Genomic DNA, 17,874 nt, shown 5'->3' with positions numbered 1-17,874 from the left:
TGTAAACCACTCACTGCTATCCCTTGGGGGAAGTAGTATAGTTTCCACACAGCCAATGTGTATTGCAGAAACTGGGTAGTATTAGCTGTAGGTTTGTTAGCCAATATTGAAATGCTGTTTTAAGACAAGAGGGAAATCAGCCCAGTTTTCATGATGATTAAAACATATGGCTTAGATCAGCCAGTTAGCCTCATTAGAGCAGGGAAAGGATACCTGTGATACAAAGCAGGGTGATTTTCTGTGTTCTTGTTAGTCATCAATTTCATGCGGAACAGTTGGTGTTTTGCTTTCGGTGTAAGTGTTTGGGTCTGTAACTCAATGTTTCACTAAATTTAAATTTATGGAGATATCCTATCTCCTAGAACTAGGAGGGACTTTGAAAGGTCATCAAGTCCAGCCCCCTACCTTCACTAGCAGGACCAAGTACTGATTTTGCCCCAGATTCCTAAGTGGCCCCCTCAAGGATTGAACTCACAGCCCTAGGTTTAGCAGGCCAATGCTCAAACCACTGAGCTATCCCTCCCCGCTAAATGATCTTCAGCTAGGGATTTCATTCTCTTCCTTGACATTCCTTCATTCACTCCTGGAGGAAGCAGCATAGTTGTTTCCCTTTGCGCTTTATTATATTAATTTTTTAAAATTTAGGGAAATAAAGGAAGACTTTTAAATGTAAAAGGAGAGTTGGAGCCATGCCAGTCCCTTGCATTTGAACACCTCAAACTCTGAAGGACTCCAGATCCATATTTCACAGCTCTTTCTCCCTGTACCCTTTCCATTTCCTTGATGAGCCAAACGTCAGGAGCCAAACAACCTCAAACTTTGGTCTTGAACCTTGCAGCTGGGGTTCATCTGTGAGGTGTTCAGAAGCTTCTGCTTCAAGTGGGTTTATTTTGTTCGCCGTATTTCATTTTAATATTATTACACACACAAAACCAATGTTACTCATGTTGAGAGAACGTTAAGGTTGCAAAGCCAGGCACTCAAAAGTTAGAAAATACCACAATGAATATTGGCTGTGCACTCCTCTCCTAACCAGTCACAGTGTCTACACTTCCAGGTTCTTCGTCCCAGTCAGATGCCATTTTTAAGATAAGGTTCCGCCTGCACAACTTTAGTTAGGTCATGTTTCCGTGCTGGAAATATGACCCTCCATCTTCCCAAAAATACACAGTTGCTGAAAGAGCACACAGACTCTGGAGGACTGTTGTCCATAGAAATGATCAGCAAGTTTGGTTTTTTCAGATTAATCTTGATTGTTTCTATTCGTTAACTATCCCACTTGTTGTGAAGAGACAAGGTGTAAATGGTTCCTTGGAAATAACATCATGAGGAGGATGAATTCATCAGAAAACTGGAGAGGGGAGATTCTTTCACCTCTTGGTCACTGGTTCAAATCCACTCAGGTTAGCAGGGATGGAAATCCTTGTGAAATGAGTTTGGTGGTCTCATTCACATCCTTAGTGCACAGGTGCCTACATCACAAGCAAACTTCATCGCAACTGGCACCCTTGCTGGCTATGCAGTACAGTGGCACTCAAAAATAGCCAGGCAGTTGATATGCTGTGGCTGCTGCTTGTTATACTAAACGTGATCATGTCATTATTACCGGGTCTTCTCCCACTGCCATTCATTTGTTGTATCCAATTATTGCCTCTCATCGTATGCTGAAATTGTAAGCTCTTTGGAGATGGGACTGTCTTTTTTATTGCATGTGTGTGCTGTCCTCAGACCCATGGGTCCTTGACCCCAGATTGGAGCTTTGAGATGCTATTGTAATACAAATAAATAATAATAGTTAATAAAGAGGTCGCTTCGTGCATTTGCGTAGTATTGGCGATGCCACTACAAATACAAAATATTACTCCTCTTTGCACCCCAGGTTGGTGTAAGTAACACATTGCATAACTGAAGCTGGCACAAATACCCCATTGTGCACCCCCAGACTCACACAAATGTCCCAAGAAAAGCAGTCGCTCCTTATCCACAACAAAAGTGGCATTGAGGGTGCCCCTGAGGAAAACTGAGCTTGAACAAACTATTATTTTTGTTTTATTATCCTCTCTCTCAACAAAACCTTTTGAAAGTGCTATTTTTAATGTCTCGTCTTCTTTTACAAATCCACATCTCAATAATGAAGACTGAAAACTAAACCACACCCTGACTGGTTTTGGGGGGGGCGAGGAATTCTTTTCTTAAGACTGCAGCAGGAGCTGCATTTTCCATCTCATTTGCAGCCTCGTCCGGAGCAGCTATTTGTTCAGCATAACAGAATCTGTTTGGCCTTTCAGCAGAGACTTTAATAGTTTGATTGATTGCCAAAATGATGACATTTCCATACACCCACTCTGCTATTGAGCCGAAAGAGTGGAAACATTGTGTTAACTCAGAAACTCTGTATCAGTTGGCATGGTAGTTGTGATAATAATCTGGAGGGTTAGATGTTATTTGCCCTACTCTAAGGTAATGCAGTTCTCTGGGGTATGTTCTTTACAGGACTCAGACCAGGTGAACAAATCAGGCAGTCTGGACCTTGCATTCCAAAGATTCCCCCAAACTCTTGGTAATGGGGCTGTCTTTCCCAGCATCTGATTTGGCTCCCTCACTCATTCTAGGGTTGCTTCTCCCGCATTTTTCATTTTTTAAAATTTAGGCCATAATTAGCCATTCTTCGCTCCAATGTGTGTGCGCAATTCCCATTGAAATGATTATCACTTATGTTGTCAAGTCAAGGAGTGAATGAAATTATCCCAAGAGATTGGTCTGCACTGAAAAACTGACACCCTAAATTCCCCAAAGTTTAAGGAGATCTGATCTTCTATTCTGGTTCAGGTTCTTTTCCTAAAGATGGACCAGAACTTCTACACTCATGTTAAGATACAAATATGAGTTTCATCAACATTCAAGGTGGTTTGGGTCTTCTGTTGCAGTTTGGCCTCACCTCTCATTTTAACATGTGGCTAAGGTTTGCTAAAGGCATCCCTCCATCTTACACAAAGAATTTCTCCCTGGGTAGCAAAGAGTTGCACGGAATGGAGCAGATTGCACAAAGGGCAGTGTACTAATAGATGCAAAATATGCCAGGCTCTGCACAAGCTGGGAACCCAGACTTGGGCTGGACTCCATAGCTTCTCCAAGGCTAGTAATAGAGAAGTAACACTGAGGAAACAACTGAGCGCAAAAATATATCAATATGCTCTAGCTGTTTACTTGAAAATGTAGCAAACCTGAGTTTTCAAGGTCTAAATATGGCTTACCTTCAAAGTTTGTCTTGCTGATTGAGTTTAATTTCCAGAACTCCTCTGAGGTAGCACTATCTCACCAACCTTCTTTCATGCACAAGAAAATAAGCAGCTCCTGATTTAATTCCTTGATACAAACAGAGCTGTGAGTATACATTATCAAATATAGTATGCAGTGCACTATATCTATTCAGTACTATTTAGATGGACATCATGTAAAGACCTAGACAGGTATGCTAGATAACATAGCATGCAATCCTCTCTCTACTCTCAGCACACTTCTATGTTGCGACCAACTTTTACAGAAAAGTAACATTTTTGGCCCTAAAGCCTTGATAGACCAATGATATCTTAATCACTACTTAAATGGAAAAGGTTGGAAGAGATCACCTGGTGAGTGATTGGCTGAGGCATATTTTTGTTTCTGCTGTGGATTCCTTGGATACTGTTCAAAGTTTGGTTGGACCAATCAAGTGATTATTTTCCTAATGAAATGCTTTAGTGAATGGGGAAGCCCGGCTAAAGGAAGAGCTTGTTTGGCTGTTACACTGTCTGAAATGCTTGACAAAAGCCTAAAGACAAATTGTGTCAGAGAACAATAGCCCATCCTCAATTTCATTAGGCTGAACTTATTTTCCTTCTTTATTTATTCATTGTTCTCTTCATCTGCAGTGGGAAAATAACTTTGCATGGGCTAGAAGGATTTTACAGTGGGAACCCTGAGCCAAAATGGCTGTCAGACCATTTTGTACATCTCTTAAAAGGAAAAAAAAAAATCACACTTGGCGTCGGGTCAAGTTCCTTGTAACAAGCCCTATTGATACAGTATTCAAAACGTGCACACTACAGTTTGCCAGTTCTTAAACTCATTTGCAGTGTTTTGGATTTGTTTATGTGTGTGTGTGTGCACGCTGAGGTCAGGGTCCCTGACCTAGATTGTACCCAGCAATAGCAGGATAAGAGACTAATTGTGTCTGCTGCGATAGTTAGAATTTCCTGCCGTTCATCTGGCATTGTTTCTGCTGGTCTCAGTAATGAGAAATTTGGGAAGATCACTGTTCAGTGTAGTGCGTGGGCCATTCACTCTGCCACCGTAGAGGTGCCACTTTTTAATTAGAGGTGCCACTTCCCCTTTCAAGACCAGGAGAGAGGTTGAAGGTGATAATGAGGAGGCCCCAAAGAGCAACATGCAAGGCAAACATGGCTCACAAAATATTAAAAGGCAGCCCATGGCTGCGTTCAGCTTTAATATGGAGGTGCAGAAATCAAAGACTACAGGTCCCCCTAGCATATAATGCTGGGACAGTCAAAGAAGACTGGAGCATTGCATCCTGGGACATGTAGTCTCTATGGGCCAGTCCACCATATTAGAGGAGAGGGTGGCTCTAGAAGTCTGCTCCATTTTATGCAAATTGTTATGTTCAATGAAGACTTTGATTGTACAAAGATTAGGGCTCCCCTATAATTATACTCCCCCACCATCCCTCATACCTCCCCAATGGGCTGACACTACTGGCCTCCCAGTATTGGTATATATCATATAGATTATCAGTTTGGTTTTTTAGACAATGAAAACTCTACATAGACACACAAGGCAATTTCCATTAATATGTAGGTCTTTATTGACTGAAAAGTGTAGAAGTCTGAGAACTGGACAGGAGTTTTGCTGGGATCAGGATAAACACTCTGTGTTACAGACATGATTTCTCCAGCTGAAATATTAATGTCTCCACCTGGGAACAGAGTCCTGAAAAACAGCAGAGGTTTTTCATTAACATATCCGGTCAGTTCATTCCCACCCCCCACCCCCAGTTTCTCTGTTATTGTTATTTTTTTTAAATTTCCTTCTTTATTTGAAAGCTCACAAATCTCATCCTAAACCAAAATAGTCCTTGAGACTTGTTGAAATGCTCTAGGTGAAATTCTACTGGGCTTTCTTCCCTTAAAGTGTTTCTAGTCAACTCACTGAATCTACACCTCAACTAGGAATATAGGAGGAGGGAAGAGATATTGACCTGGCCATTATGGCTTACAGGGTCAGATCTTCAGGTAGTAGAAATCAGCATCGCTTCATTTTAATAGATATTACTAAAACTGTGTCCGTTTACACCAGCTAAGGATCTGGTCTGATCTGATTCATGTAGCTCCCTTGAAGTAAATGGGGTTACACTGATTTACCCCAACTGAGGGAGGATTTTAAACCAAGATGTGTCATTACTTAAAGTGCTGTTCTACTCCGAAAAGTGACTCTGAAAAGTGGCATTGTGGCCACGTTTATTTTCTCTCAATACCTCCACATCAGATATGCTCTGTTGATAAGTAAGAAGATGTGTTTTTCCTCATTGCCAGCACCACAAACACATTCTGCGATCTGAAAGTCAAGTTGTTGTTTTTTCCTGGTTTGTGCATTACCACCAATAATAAGATTCCACAGGCCAAATTCTACCTTCAGTTACACTCATCATGGCAAGGATCACAACTTCCATTATGACTGAATAGTACCTTGACCATTGTGGGCTCTGCCAGAAGAAATAAATAATAATAATATGATGATGCATCAACTGATTGCTTATAGTTATAATCTATTTAGGAAGGATCGAGTGGGCAAAAGGGGTGGGGGAGTGGCACTCTGTCAGGCTAGGACGGCAAAGAAAAAAATTCTTCCAATCTTTAATGGTTTCACTATATTGGGCATAAAAAAGCCACGTGGCCAGGATAAAGATCGGGCCTCTAGAAGGTATCAGAATCACAGCTCCTACTACTAACACTAATAATGCATTGCATATCTAGACCGCCTTTTCATCTGCAGAGCTCAGAAGGCTTTGTATATAAAGAGAGTCAACTTTTGATACTCTTCCTCTTCCTGAGTTATACCTTTTCTCCCAAATCATCCCACTGAAGTCAATGGGACTACTCAAGATGTAAAGTGCTACTCAGTGTGAGTAAGAATGTAAGAAACAGGCTCCAACTACTTAAGCTTCACAACAGATTTGTTGGCGAGGTAAAGAACACAGAGAACACCTCTCCTGCCACTGAAATGCAGCTTCCTTTAGGGTGGAACACATAGCATGTGTTCACAGGGCACAGAAACACTACACAATGGTCTGACAGGTTGTGAAGGAGAATAGAATATCCCTTTGAAAATGCCAGGGGAATTTAGGGAGGCAGAATAGAATTACCCGAGTAGGAACATAGCCAGCACATGAGGGTTAACTATTCTGATGGAAAGAGCCATGGAATCGGTAATGGCCACAGGTGGTCAGGACCTCATTTTCAAGCCTCATCTGCCACATGCCACCCCTTGCAGAGTGTCCCTTAACATTGTGCTGGGTATTGGTTCAAAGTAAAGAGGGGAGTCAAACCTGAACACCAGATCTGAACACCCCAGATCGTTGGGGTGTTTGAAATCCAAACACACTTCTGGCTCTGGATCAGAATTTTAACTAGAGCTGGTATTCACTTCAATGCTTACTCAGAGAGAAGAGTGCCACCTACTGAGATACCAGCACCACTTACTATGAACATTCATCTCACTGTCTATGTCTACACAGCGATTAAACACCTGCGGCTGGCCTGTGTCAGCTGACTTGGGCTCGCCGGGCTTAGGCTGTGGGGCTGTAAATTGTAGTGTAGATGTTTGGGCTCGGGCTGGAGTCCAAGCTCTGGGACCCAGCAAGTGGGCAGGGTCCCAAAGCCCAGGCTCCACCCTGAGCCCAACAGTCTACACAGCAATTTTACAGCCCCGCAACCCGAGCCCTGTGAGCCCATGTCAGCTGACACAGGCCAGCTGCAGGTGTTTCATTGCTATGTAGACATAGCTTTAGTCTCTCTGTGCTCCATGACTTTCGCAAGATCTCAGTTATACAAAGTATAAGTTTCCAGTGGTGATTGAGGCTCAGAGATGCTGTTGAGTGCTTTCCCTAGGCAAATATATCTTGAAAAGTAGCTGTGTGCACAAATGAAAAAGCAAAACATTTTCTTTGCTTTAATGATAGTTGTGAACATCTTTGTGCTGCCTTTTCCTCAACTTCCAAATCTATACAACTTAGTTTTCTAGGGCTTCCAGCTGTGTAGTATCTGAGCAATGCTGGGAGTAATAACACTAGAGCAGATTTTACAATGTAGTGTAGTACTGTGCGCCCACGTATCAGAGTGCAAGATTGAGTCCTTTTGGGGATCGGTTGCTATGAGCAGAGCCTGAAATGGATTGGTTTTGGTTCATGCCTCTATTTTAAGGAAATTTTGATCCAGCAGGAAATTATATGGACTCAATGTTTGGTACCTTCTGTGTTTGGCTGGGTTGTTCAGATGATGGATTTGGAGACCTTCAGGTGCCATAATGGATTGGAGTTGGACTGCACAAGCACTTTACCTTTGATTAATGGCTTCCCAGGAACTCAGCACTTTCAGCAATGGCATCATTTTTTGGAAATGGATGTTTATAGCTATTACTATTGTATTTCAAGCTTTGGTACTAATCATTGTAAGGCTGGCGATCTGGGCAATTGGAATTCAATAATTTCTCAGAGTTAATTATAATCACAAGTCTGGGCAATTAATGATTAATTACATTTGCTGAGATTGAGTGGAAAAGAGGGGCTAGTTTTTTTTCATTCCTTTATGGTATAAAATGGGGAGTTATTTGTTCTGTGGATGTTCATTTGGAATGGGCGGCAACTCCGGAACATTCTAATCAGTTAGTTAAGCAGATTTGGGATAATCTTGCTACAGCTGCTAAGCTTCTCTTTTCTAAACCCTGAATTAATTGCAATGACTGAGGAGCTTCAAAATGATTAGTAGATTCATTTCAATTAGGAGAGGCGCCTAGAAGGGGGATTGGTTGCTACGAAGGATGGGAAAAAAGAATATGAAAGTCTTCCACCTCTGTATGAACAGCTTCAATCCATCTGGGGTCTTTAGTGTCTGAAATTGTAACCAGCTGGGCATGTTAAACGCGGAAAACTTGGACCTGTAATGGGATAACAACGATGGAAGCATCGGTGGTGGAGTGATATAGATGTGGCACAGACTTGACAACTAGAACTGGACAATTTTTGAAATGTTGATGGAAAAATGCAATGAAATTCTTTATGAACATTTTCATGAGACTTGCATCCTGCTCGGGGCCAGCCACAGAGTTGGTCAAAACGTTTCAAAATTCAAAAATATAGGTGGAAATGTTCATGATTTTTGGTCCTCCTTTTTTACCAGTTGTAGTGACACAGTGGTAAAAACACCTGTCCCCGTCTACACTACAGCTTCTACTGTTCGTCCACCAGTGGAGAATTACAGATCCAAATGTTCCCAGTGTAGATACAGCTTCTGAGCACTGTTTGGTGGTTTAAATTAAATGAGTCCCATTCTGGTTCCCAGTGAACTAGCATGTTCACCACACCTGGCACTAATTGGCTGTTGCAAAAGAGAAGCCAAAGAATGAATGGACCATATTCACTCTTACCCATAGTCAGTTCTTCCAGGTAAGGTGGAGGATTACATTAGGACATAGGACTGGAAAGGACTTCCTGGATCATTGAATTCAGTCCTCCGCTATCACAGGCAACCCCATCATATAATTATGTTCATAAGCTTATCAAGCTGCATCTTAAAACTAGTTAGGTTGTTTGCCCCCACTGCTCCTATTGGGAGGCTGTTCCAGAACCTCACTCCTCAGAGGTTTAGAAACCTTCAACTAATCTCCAGCCTAAATTTATTCATGGCCACTTTATATCCATTTCTTCTTGTGCCAGTGTTGTCCTTTTGCTCAGAATAGCTTTTTCCCCCAGTTCTGTCTCTGTCCGTGCTGTGCCTGTTCTGCAGATAGAGAGAGCAGTTCAGAGCCCGGTACTGTTAACCTAGCACCTTTCATCAGCACTAAAATCACACCTACATAGCCCTCAGCTGGGATAAATCCAGATAGCACACTGAAGTCAATGGAGCTACCGTGATTTACATGAGCTGAAGGGCTGGCCTTCACAATTATTGGAGATGGGGCCCAAAGTAAAATTTGGATCCACATTAGAACAGCCTCAGAATTTGTGGGTGTTTGTACCTGGAGGTTACCAGGTTTCATGGAGGTTTGTACTTCCAATGGACAGGGAATGAAAAAAAAAGATAACTTTTCAATCCCTAAAAGTTTGACACGTTGGAAGGCTACTAGAACACGTCTACTAGATCTAGTGGGGAAAAGATTCTTAGCGTCTCCAAACTGATTTACTCATCCTTGTTCAGGGCTGGATGGAAGAAGCAGTGCATCGTTGAATGAGATCTATGACCGTAGCGGTTTCTTTTTATTGAGCCCTTGCTTCCTTTCTCAGCACATTCAACAACACTACATACAGTGCGGCAGGAGGCCAGGAAATTGTCTCTGAGTGGAAAAAACTTGCTGCCATTTCTATTAACTCACCCAGCAGAATCACCTTCCCATGGAGTGTTAAAACAGCTGCATTTTTTTTCATCTGATGAATGAGCTTATTTGGGCAGACAGTGTATGTTTTTAATATATCTTTTTTTTAAAAAAGTGGAATGTTGTTTTTAATAATAACTTGCGGTTTGCACAGTAGCGTGTGAAGAAATACATTCACAGCATGGGTTCACCCGGACCACTGGGATACTGAATCTGTCTGTCGCAAGCCAGATTGTTCAGACTAAAGCAGAATTCAGCTTGTTTGAACCTGCTGGAAGAGTGACTCCTGATACTCTTTGGTCTTTTGGCTAAAGCCCTGGATTAGGAGAACGCAGACTTGGGTTCTATTCTGAGCTCTACCATGACTTGTGTAATCTTGGGCAAGCCACTTACACTTCTCGATATTAACTGATAGGGCTTTAATTTTATCAATGGGGTTGTGCTTACTTGATCCTTGGTCTCCTCATGTGCAGTGTCAACAGAACCATCACTGGAATACTTCATGATTTAAAAGGTTCCTCCTGCTTATTCGATATGTCACTGTCAGGATAGAGTGGAGCAGAGTCTTCATATCAGGTGCAAACATTCACCCTGAGCTAGATTTAGCAGATAAATCCCAGTGTAAGTATATTTTTAATAGCAAATTTGAAAACAAATAGAAATGGGGCTGTTTTTTCAGCACCTCTAAAAGAGTCGCAATCAAATAATCACATAAGACACCAGACCCTTTTTAATGAGATACACTAGGGCATATAGAGTAACCTTTATTTGTAAACTATTGAAACATAAGTGATGTTATATGCTACATCTGCACAAGGGCTTTGATGGCCTTATGGGACGCAGGCACTAAACTTCCACTTCTGAGTGCTTGAGTTCAAAACCTAAACTTAGATCAACGTTGAAATTAAGTTCTCATCCCCTGTGCACATTTGTCTCCACTGCCACATCAGTACACAATAACTTAACACACTTCTCAGACCCTACGGAAAATCTGATCAGGACCAGTCAGACAGGGTGGCTGAGGTTGGGAAGATTCAGGTGCTTTAGCACAGCCTTACAAAGAAGCCCACACTAATGGGATCCATGCTCTTTTTGATGCATTCATGTTAGTGCTAATTGTGCATTGATGGAGCCTAAGTATTTGTACCTAATATTTTCAGTCTTCCACTGTCATTAGTTTCCAGTGCACAAAATGTGCCTCCATCCTAAACCTGAAATATTGACTTCTATGGGTGAGAAGTGAATTCATTCTCTATGGCCCATTTAATCCATGGCGTCTCTGCTGAGACTTCCAACCAGATTCCTCTATGAGTGCCACTTGAGGTGACAGCTATGTGGACACATATCTCAGCTTTTAAAAGTCACCACTGAAGTAGTCTTAGTCCAGTTCCCTGGAGACAGATATCCACATCACAAAAACCACCAGCCTCATTGGCTCTGATTGGCAACACTGCACTCAGCAGAGAAACTAAGTGGACCATAGAAGTTGAGCTCCCCTCTTGTCTCTAGAGGTGGTTGCTATGGTCAGATGAGAGGTACATTCATGAGACAGTGTGTGAGGAAGCTGGCTCTGCTGATACCTATTCTGTAGACATCGAGTTTCAGTGACTGGGGCAACCAATCTGGTGTCTCATGATTCTAAGCCTCCCTTGGATCTCTCACACTGCAGTATTTCCTTGTGTGTTATATGCATGTTAAATTATGTGAAATAGACCTCCGCCCCTCCCCAACCCCACCTGGTAGGTGACAGCACATCATCACGGCCTACATAGACACATACACACAGAGAGTAAAATATTTCTACAAATGAAAACAATGCTGGAATGGGAGCAGGAAAGAAGGTGTAGATCATGAGAATCGTAATGAAAGAAACAGGCTATCCTGTGGTCAACTGCATTTTTTTCCAGGATCTGCTTATGTGACTGACCAGGCTATGTCCTTCCTGGGGCTGTCTTCAGACTCATGCAAGGATCTTTACCTTTAGCAAGAGTTAATGGAGCGCCCCCTTGCTTTATGGTCTCTCAGATAAGGACAGATCATCTTTTTATGAAACAGGAAGTTTTATAATCTCCACATCTGCCACTGCTGCTCTGTAAGTAGTCATTGGGAGCTTTCAACCCCTACAATTAATAGGCCTTGCTTTCAAGCTGGCTTTGCAATTAATTGTGCTCCCTCTCTCTCTTTCTTTCCCTTTCTCTCTCCTCCCACCCACTTCTGCAATAAAACTCCAGACACTTCTTAGTTTATTGGGATGCAAAGGAAGGATTGGGAAAAGTTCTGTATGACTTTTTAAGTGATTCCGTATGGCTCTCCAGCGCCTGGCCTCATCACGAGCTGGAATGTGCTTCCAGTTTCCCAAATGCTCATTTATTTTCGTAGACAATGTGGGATCCAGTTATTTCACCTATTAAGCTCCAATTGGCGGAAAACAGGAAATTTGACCACAGGAGCCCTACCTGGTCCAGACTAAGGAACACCCGGCTGCCTGGCTCAGACTCATCTCCTAACATCCGTTTCAGGGGAATAAAAAGGAGAATTTGTATCCATTAACAGTTCTGCTCTCCAGGCATATTTCTGGATTGGCTAATATCCTCTCTGTTCAGTCCAATAATGCTTTGTTGTTGTAGTGATACTGAAGAATTAGGTGCTGGAGTGTTATGTGTCACAGCAATACCTCTAGTTTTGTTCTTTAGAATTTTCTTGAGCTTGGATTGCTACTCTCTAATAATCTGTGCTACTGTGTAGGAGACCTGACGTCTAACCCCTGAGCTGGCAAGACACAACAGTAGCACTAGTTTAGGGTGAAGATTCACCCCACTCAACAACAAACTATTAACCTTTCTACTACAGAACATGATTTTGCTGCTGTGCATTCTTATAAGGACACACTATTCCAATGGAATATCAGCATTTTAGTTCAGAAAGCTCATAACTGGATAGATTATCAGCTCTGAAGCCATTAAGATGGCTTCTGAAGGGAGTTCCATACAGTTGACCTTGAGCAAAAGAGATAATACGCTACATTTTTCCCTGATGTTCCTCATTTCCACTGAGTCTAGTGGATGCATTTAATCCAATACAACCACCTTTCATTTATATAGTACTTTGCATAACAATGTACTTCCAAAACTATATGCATTCACAACGGAATTACTTTCCCACGATGGAAAGGCAGTCACCTCTGATGTTGCGCACCACCCAGCAAAACAACCCTCAGGAGAGGTAGTGTAGAATATTATGTTTGTGAGACGTCAGGCTGAAAAAAAAAGGTGGCTTCAAAGTGATATTAAAGTAAAGAAAAATTGGGGAAAGCATTAGGGATCTTTAATGGTCCCATGAGAAAATTAGTCACTTCATTAAAGCCTTGCCGCAAATGTACCCCTTGTGTAATTACATCATTCTACAGTTACAATAGAATGATTTTGGACTATTATATTTTCTTTGATTTCCCATACCTTGTTTAGCAGGGCTTCATAAAATAATGATGTTTAGGTGCTTTACCTGCAGTTTTAGCAGTTTTGGTGATTTACCTCCTATTTTTAGTCTCATGTAAATTCTCTAGAAATGGACCCTCTGATTATGCCCAATGCATTGCCCTGATATATATGCAGTTAGATTCTTTGGGAATGCAAAAGAGATGAATAGATATCAACAAATTTCTGAATTAAAGAAGAAAGTAAAGAACATTGGGAATTTGATTTACAATACCAACAAAGAGATAAGAATTACTGTGTCCAAGACCTTTTCGAAGTTCTCCCTGGAAAACTCCCTAGTAAAGGATTTTATTTTATTTTCTCATCCCACTTAAAATCCTGCTACCCATATGTTACATGTCCTGATGAGTTGCATGTAAATTGTATTTTTGTGAATGTAATATATGGAAACTCCCACCTTTCTTGAAAAATAAGAGCTCCCAGTACAATATGTTTCTTTCATCTAATTCATTCTTTTCTCTCTTTTCATGTCATGACGGTATTTCAGGAATATATGTATTTTCTATCATGACGTTTGTATTAACTAGAATATGATCAAGCACCCTGATGTCAGTGTTAATTGGGAAGAGTAGGATGCCATAATGATACTGTAGTAATAGGTACCATTGTGATGCTGTAGTATTATATTTTCTTCATTTTCTAAACAGACTCTGACCTGGACATATTTTCAAGTCAATTGTTGTATGAAGGTAGTTCTAACTGATTCTGTGCCATATTTTGCAAGAATATAAGTTTGTTAGCACCACTGTTTTGACCATCTTCTAATCTGCACACCTACTGTAAATTCCCCCTGCCGTTTTAGTTGGATGTGTGATTCTTCACTTCCAGTGCTAAACTATTGGATGATTTTGCAGTATGCTGTTAAACAGCTGTCACACACCACACTAGAATGGCTGCTTTTGACTTCTGGAGAAATTATTCCTATGTGTATATAGTATTTAAACCACATCGAGATTAAAGGTATTTTCCAAATATATTATCATTATTAATCATTATTATTATTATTATTGAAAAGTGGGTCTCAGTTATAGTGGATAAAGTGGATTTCATATAAGAAATGATTGGTTCTGTAGCTTAATTTATATCTCCGCCATCCTTCCCGCAGTAAATTAGGAATTGGATTCAGTGTTGCCAATTCTTGGAATTTTTATGACAAGCCTTGCAATATTTGATGTTTTCCATGAAGCCCCAGCTGCTGGACTCATGGGATTATGCAAGACTCACATCTTTCTTTTTTTTTTTTTTTCCCCTTTTTCTTTTTTAAAAAGGAAGTTTCTAGCTGAAAAATGCTTGAAAATGTGACCCCATTGCAACCTAAAGGCTCAAAACCCAGAAAGCAAAACGTACCCAAATTTATTTTTTAAATAATCTGATGGGATTGGGGGGAGGCGGAGCTAGCTTTTTTTTATTATTTTAAATGTTTTGGGTAATCAATATGTGGACTTTAACCTGAAATTTACAGTAACCATGAAACTAATGGGTGAAAGAAAATACATCCTATGTTCTCCTTCCTCTTTTGCCCACGATATGCTAGTATTTATGGTGTATCTTGTAATTCCCATAAAGTTTCCTGACTGTTTGTAAATGAATTTTTGGAATTTAAAGGAAAAATAGTAATGGTTTAAGTGCCATAAAGAACCTCTGATCTGTTGCCTTAGCTGCTGTGTAACAGGTGATGTATTCACAGGATTTCCATGAAGCAGTCTTGAAAGTGCTGGGGGATGAGGATGAAAATGAGAGGGAGGAGGTGAAGCTCAAGCAGGGCTTGAGTGAGATCCCTGAAATCTACAGACTACACCAGGAGATACTGGGAGAACTGGAGGAAAGAGTCCTCAATTGGTAAGTGACAATTAATGGCCTCATCTCATCCTCAATATATTCCTATATTCCAAGAACCACTGGCAATAGGGTTAAGATTCCAACAGAAGAAAGAAAAGATGCTAAACATCTTTAACAGGGTTTGTGCATCAGTTGAGGGAGGTAAATTTACAGGGACACCATAAGGTTGGGAGACTGAATTTTCTTGTCTATGCCATGTTTCTGTATTGTTATTTTACCTCCCAAAAAATACAAACGTCTCAGTGCTCCTGCACTACTCTACAATGATAACCATTGTATACAGCCCCATAAATCAGTGTGTGTGCAGCCCATCTCACGTGAACTGTCATTTGCTATCTGTTTGTACAGTGCCTAGCCCATTGGGGCCCCAATCTGGTTGAGTCCCTTAGGTGATTGTCACAAAGCAGTCTAATGTGTATGAACCATGAGTCATAGACTCAAATACCAGGAAGGGGGAACAGGCAGGAAAAAACCCTCAGAGGCATTAAGAAATATAGGAAAATGTCTTTTTTAACATTTTAGATCTCATAGAAATTGAAATAAATTAGAACAATTCCCATGGCAACTTCCTAATATTATAGCTCCCAGTCAAAGGAAACCCACTCAGAGTTTGAACAAGCCTTTGCTGGGCTGAGTTTTCAGGCTAAACACAATCTTTCAGGGCTGCTGAGGGTCTCTGTCTAAACAAAACTAAATCTTACGTCTCTGTCTTGCCTAGACAAAGTCTATCAGTGCTAGAGCAAATCTTTTAAGCTGGATAGGCCCCTGTCTGAGCCATACTTACATTTTAGTTTGGATCAACTAGCTAGGACAAGCCTCTGACTAAGTCAGGCTAGCTTCAGTCCCAAACTGACTAAATCTATGAAATCCACAGAAGGCATCTGTCTAAACCAAACTCCCAGGCTAATCTGACTCTTTCAGAAGCTGGGGCAAGCTTTATAGCTCCTTAACTCCACCCCCACTGAACTCTAGCCAATCAGCAGTCACTCTATCCCAGGGCTTCCACAAAATAGATTATAAATAAATAATAGTAACAAGACTGTATGCACAGTGCAGGCAACACTCCTGAACAGCTCTACAATAACAAATCGGAGTGCACAACAGAGGAAAAGTTAAGGGGATATTATATGTGGGTTTGCATCTTCCAAGGGAATTGTTGTAAACAACAGTGAGGTTGAAAACAATTCTGTAAATGGTTATGCTAAGTATGCTATTAAGAAATGTGGGTTCCCGATCCTTCTAGCTGCTGTAGATGTTCCAGGGACCTAAAATAAATGTGCAGTGAAAATCTGAAAACGTGCACTGGCTTTAGACTTTCAATACTAAACAGGCCCTTGAATCCCCAGTACCCCTCCCCACATCTAGGGAGTCACCAAATGAAATTAATAGGCAGCAGGTTTAAAACAAACACAAGGAAGTTCTTCTTCACGCAGCGCACAGTCAACTTGTGGAACTCCTTACCTGAGGAGGTTGTGAAGGCTAGGACTATAACACCATTTAAAAGAGAACTGGATAAATTCATGGTGGTTAAGTCCATTAATGGCTATTAGCCAGGATGGGTAAGGAATGGTGTCCCTAGCCTCTGTTTGTCAGAGGATGGAGATGGATGACAGGAGAGAGATCACTTGATCATTGCCTGTTGGTCCACTCCCTCTGGAGCATTGGCATTGGCCACTGTCGGTAGACAGGATACTGGGCTAGATGGACCTTTGGTCTGACCCGGTACGGCCGTTCTTATGTTCTTATTCTGAAATTAACAAGGCCGCTGTTTAAAACCACAATCTCTGTTACCCTGACGTCTCCTTGGCCACTGCTCATTAGCAGCCCTGTACCCTCTGTTACTGCCCTTTTTGGCTGGCTCTCTCTCCTGTAGATAATTCACCTTCAGTAAATAATTAAATTGTGTGCCCAGATGAGGAACTGTAACATGGGTAAGAAGAGGGAGCTGTGAGTGAAGGGGATCTGAGTTATTCTCCCACTAACACCAGCACTCAGAGCAAAGGTTCTTGTTCACCCTGGTGGATTTGGAAAGTTTGCTTGGAGAAATGTGAGCTATGTGAGCCCATAAAGAGGACATTCTGCCCAGCATGTACATATACAGCTGTGGTAGGTAGGGTTACAGAAAGGGGACTGGCCCCAGACAAGGCCCATTCTTCCACAGCCCGTTCCATTGCCCAGCACTTCGGTGCAGTGTTGTCCATTTCCTGACAGTTAAACCCAGGCCTTAACTGAGATCTCCTAATGGCATTAGCAGGTATGGAGCTGATGGATAGGATTTGTGTAACCAGAATGAAGTGGGGCATTTTTTGTTACTTATTGGCTTGTTCTTCTCTTTCTGTGGCTTTAGGGAGGAACACCAGAAAGTGGCTGACGTTTTTCTCTCAAGAGAATCAAGGTTCAATCACCACACAGCATATATTATGCAGTTTGATAGGAATTTGGCTTTGCTAGATGAAACCTGCCTTAAATCTTCCCAGCTGGCCACTGTCATCCGGGAGTTTGAGGTGAGGCCCCTCTCACTTCTCTACTTGCATTAATTTATGGTTGCACTGCATTGCTGTCTCAAAGATATTCCTGTCTGCAATTTCACCAGCCTTCAGACAGGGTGTGGAGGAAGAATCTTAATGATCACTTGCAGAACACACTCTGGAGAGACACATGGAGTGAAGAGAGAGAGAGAGAGAGAGTGAATGTGTGTATATATGTGAGTATGTTTGCTCACGTGTGTATTGGGGGAATCCATCTCAGCCCTCTTTTTCTCTCCCCTTTCATTAATTAGCATATTTAAAGCCCTTTGAAGCTGTATAAATGTTATAATATATAATTGTATAATAAGATGTACATTATTATCATCATCATCATCCCTTCTCTTCTCTGCCCCTCCATCTCTCTTTTCCTT

General features: G+C 41.4%; 1 protein-coding gene and 1 long non-coding RNA gene across 16 annotated transcripts in view; one reads left to right on the top strand and one right to left on the bottom strand.

Annotated features, from left to right (window-relative positions):
- The window catches only part of FGD5 (FYVE, RhoGEF and PH domain containing 5), a 150,223-nt gene that overhangs the window by 83,395 nt on the left and 48,954 nt on the right, over positions 1 to 17,874 (top strand). For all 15 annotated transcript variants that reach the window (XR_010589035.1, XM_005288437.4, XM_042849860.2 and 12 more), the window contains 2 exons: positions 14,824 to 14,975; positions 17,323 to 17,479. Coding sequence is in view for 14 of the 15 variants with exons in the window: in XM_005288437.4 (XP_005288494.1) it covers positions 14,824 to 14,975; positions 17,323 to 17,479 (309 nt within the window). In the remaining variant the exon portion in view is untranslated. The remainder of the gene's footprint in view (positions 1 to 14,823; positions 14,976 to 17,322; positions 17,480 to 17,874) is intronic.
- Positions 4,844 to 17,874, bottom strand: part of LOC103306084 (uncharacterized) — a 47,245-nt gene continuing 34,214 nt past the window's right edge. Inside the window, exons 4-7 of the long non-coding RNA XR_010589036.1 lie at positions 10,090 to 10,238; positions 8,122 to 8,208; positions 5,531 to 5,758; positions 4,844 to 4,986 (exon numbers count right to left, since the gene is read on the bottom strand). This is a non-coding gene — a long non-coding RNA (uncharacterized LOC103306084). The remainder of the gene's footprint in view (positions 4,987 to 5,530; positions 5,759 to 8,121; positions 8,209 to 10,089; positions 10,239 to 17,874) is intronic.

Source organism: Chrysemys picta, chromosome 7 (genome assembly GCF_011386835.1).
Source record: "Chrysemys picta bellii isolate R12L10 chromosome 7, ASM1138683v2, whole genome shotgun sequence".
Classification (NCBI taxonomy): Eukaryota; Metazoa; Chordata; order Testudines; family Emydidae; genus Chrysemys; species Chrysemys picta.
Note: the sequence above shows the minus strand (reverse complement) of the source record. Positions and strands in the feature narration are given on the sequence as shown.